This window comes from Arachis duranensis, chromosome 10 (genome assembly GCF_000817695.3).
Source record: "Arachis duranensis cultivar V14167 chromosome 10, aradu.V14167.gnm2.J7QH, whole genome shotgun sequence".
Classification (NCBI taxonomy): Eukaryota; Viridiplantae; Streptophyta; class Magnoliopsida; order Fabales; family Fabaceae; genus Arachis; species Arachis duranensis.
The window spans coordinates 30903632-30907067 of NC_029781.3; the positions used below are offsets into that span (position 1 = coordinate 30903632).

Below are 3436 nucleotides of genomic sequence, written 5' to 3' on the forward strand. Positions count from 1 at the left end.
AAATTTTATAAACAAAAAATATTAAAAATATAAATATAAACTAAACACATACACTCTAAACTTTTCATTTTGCAATATCTTAAACTTTAAATTTTTATAAAAAATACAAACCAAACACCCATTTGCTTATTACTAATGCGCATCCAGTTTTTAGATTAGGATACTTCATATTCCGAATTTGCAAAAATGTAAACTAGGGGAATACTATAAAATTAGAGGGATAATATGTTTCAATGTTCTCCACCATTTAGGGATGTCAAAAATTTCTATAAGGCGGGGATCCCCGCGGGGACGCCCGAATGGAATCCCAATGGTGGAAAATTTTTTTCGTGGAGATGAGGATGTGAAGCGAAATTCTCCCGAGACAGGCGCGGGGATCCGAGCGGGGATCTCCGCCCCATTCCCGATAATTTCCCAAATGTTTGAAATTTCATAAATAACCTTACTTTATTTCTAACATAGGGATTTTTTAGTAATTTCACCAATTAAAAAATCCTAACCTTATTATTCAGTCTTCCCTATTCACTGTGTTGTTTGCTGCGCCATCTACTCTCTATTCCCAGTCCCAATTCTCTTCCATCTCCACTTTGTTCAAAATCCAAAACTCCCATAGCACCATACGCTGTTTTCTCCCACAGCCCCAACTCTCTCCAGTTTCTACTTGATGTTAAAGACTATAACTTATTGTTTTTCCTAGAATGAAAATTATATTTTAAGATTTTATTTTATGGACTATAATTTACTATGTTGTATTTGTGGACTTATAATCTTGGATAAGATATGTTTGTGTGTTTGTAATAGTATTTTCTAGTTTGTTTTTTATTTTTTGATATTTTTTACTATAATTTTCATATGAATGTTAAACATCAGGGGATGGGGAATGGGGCCCGCAGAAAATACGGGAAACGCGGGAAATGGGGATGAGGACAATTATCCCCCCACAGCGGAGATCGGGGCGGGGATAGAGATTAATTCTGGGGGCAGAAACGGGGAGCAAGGAGGCATCCCCCGCGCCGCCCCACCCCATTGACATCCCTACCACCATTAGAAAAATGTAATATCTATATTCTATATCTATTATAATATAAATACCATTTGTAATCGTCAAAAATTTTTTTCAAATTTTTTAATTATTTTTTATATCAATAATCATATATTATTATAATTATAATTATGAAATCTGATCGAATTGAGTGTAAACAAAGTAGTTCAGTTGGATTGTGCTTGTACAAATTAATTTTTTTTAAAAATGATTTCAAAATAATTAAAATAGATAATCAAATTCAAAACTTTCAAATTATAAATATTATTTACGTACAAGCAGGGACGGATCCAGAAATGTTATCGTGGGGGGCCAATAACATATATAATATTAAAGAAATATGTAAATAAATTATAATATAAGATACATTACAAAAATATACCGATAGAGAATATATATTTAAAGTACAAACAAAATATGCATACCTTTTACTAACGAATCGGTGTCAAATCTTTCAGCAATCTTCTTCTCAATGTAAATCAAAAGATAATTAGCAAAAAATTCATCTTCTATTTTATTTATGAGTCTATTCTTCACAATATTCATAGTTGAAAAAGATCTCTCAGTTGTAGCAGTTGAAACAGGGAGAGTTAATACCAAGCGAATCAAACGATCAATCAAAGGATATGTTAAAGATTTTCCTGTCTTCATTAATCCTTGACATAACTCCGAAATTGTGCACAAGTTAGTTAACTCAACATGATTAGGAACATCAAGTTCATAATGTTGAGCTTGCATAATGTGAAATTTCTCTTGGTCACTGAAGTCACCTGGATAAAATCGTTCTATTAATTCACATACTTTGTTGACACTGAAGAACTTATAATTATCTCTGGGATCTAAAGTTGAACTTAAAGTAAGTAATTGCACCATATTATCATTGAATCTTCCATTAAACTCTTGCAACTGTGTATCAATTACAGCTAAAAATAAATTAACACGGTAATAATACTCCACTAAAATTTGGTCAACAATTTTGCGAGTTCGGCCTCTTCTAGGAATATGCAATGCATTCATATCAGGAACTTCAACTTGATATTTCTCACAAAATATAACTTCTTTTATGAAAGTCTCCCAACTTGATTCTCTCATTCGTTGGATTAAATTCTTGGTAGTAGAAACCAGAGTTAAAGTATTCAATATGTCTTGATTTTTTCGTTGCAAAGCTTGACAAAGATCATGACTAACTTCCAAAATATTTCTCATCAAATGCAAAACAAAGACAAATTCAAAGGATGTGATAGCATCATAAGCAGCACTAGCATCACCACGAGTGAAGAAATTACCTTCTTCAGTACTTTTTTCAAGAACTTCACAAGTAACATCAAACATGCATAGCAAGCTACGTACAGAATTCAAATGAGACCCCCATCTAGTATCTACAACTCTTTGCAAAGTACCAATTTGATTAAGTCCACTACCTCTCACAAGTTGATCATCGGCAATTAAGTTTGCAACATTATTCGCTTGAGCAACCCTTAACTGATCATGACGTTTAGGAGAAACAGTCACAACATTCACAATTAGTGTAAGTTTTGAAAAGAATTGATGAACATAGCAAACTTCTTTGGCTGCAAAAACAAGTGCTAATTGTAATCGATGAGCAAGACAGTGAATGTAATAAGCAAAAGGACAATCTTTCAAAAATAGAGCTTGCAATCCATTCCATTCACCATGCATATTACTAGCTCTATCATACACTTGTCCCCTAAGATTTTGAACATCAAGATTATGACGAGAAAGAACTGATAAAATTTCTGTTTTCAATGTCAAAGAACACGTATCAGAAACATGTATAAGATCAAAAAATCTTTCTTGAACATAACCGTGCTTGTCTACAAATCTCAAAACCACAGACATTTGTTCTCGTTTTGGCTCATCTCTTGCTTCATCAATAATTATACAAAATTTAGAATCACCAATTTCTTCTCGAATTGTTGCACGCATTTTTCTAGTAAAGATATGTAATATATCTTTTTGACACTGGGAGATATATATTGAGCATTTCACGCATTTTCTAGCAAAGATATGTAATATATCTTTTTGAACACCGGGAGATATATATTGAGCATTTTCAGGAGCATTTTCAAGAACAACATTATTAACATTCTGATTTCAGGAAGCCAAAAGCTTAATTAACTCAATAAAAGTTTTCCTATTCAAAGATCCAGGACTTTCATCATCGCCTCTAAATGCACATGCTTGAAATGCAAGCCATCGAATAACATCAATAGATGTCTTCAACCTTAAGGGGTTATTTGCAATAGTTTCATCACTATGCCTATCAAGAACTTTGTCTATATGCTTAGATTGAGCCATTAAATCATCACAAGATTTCACACATAAATTATGGAGAGAATTAGGAATAGAACCCTCGTGACATACAAATGCACA

The 3436-nt window shown here is 32.7% G+C and overlaps 1 protein-coding gene across 1 annotated transcript; it reads right to left on the reverse strand.

The window, feature by feature from the left end:
• Nucleotides 1-859: 859 nt before the first annotated feature.
• LOC107469531 (uncharacterized) lies at nucleotides 860-2989 on the reverse strand. Its single transcript, XM_016088900.1, has 3 exons — nucleotides 1640-2989; nucleotides 1468-1507; nucleotides 860-1035 (listed from the first exon to the last, which is right to left on the reverse strand). The coding sequence occupies exons 1-3, from the start codon at nucleotides 2987-2989 to the stop codon at nucleotides 860-862; spliced, it is 1566 nt and encodes a 521-aa protein (XP_015944386.1).
• Nucleotides 2990-3436: the final 447 nt, after the last annotated feature.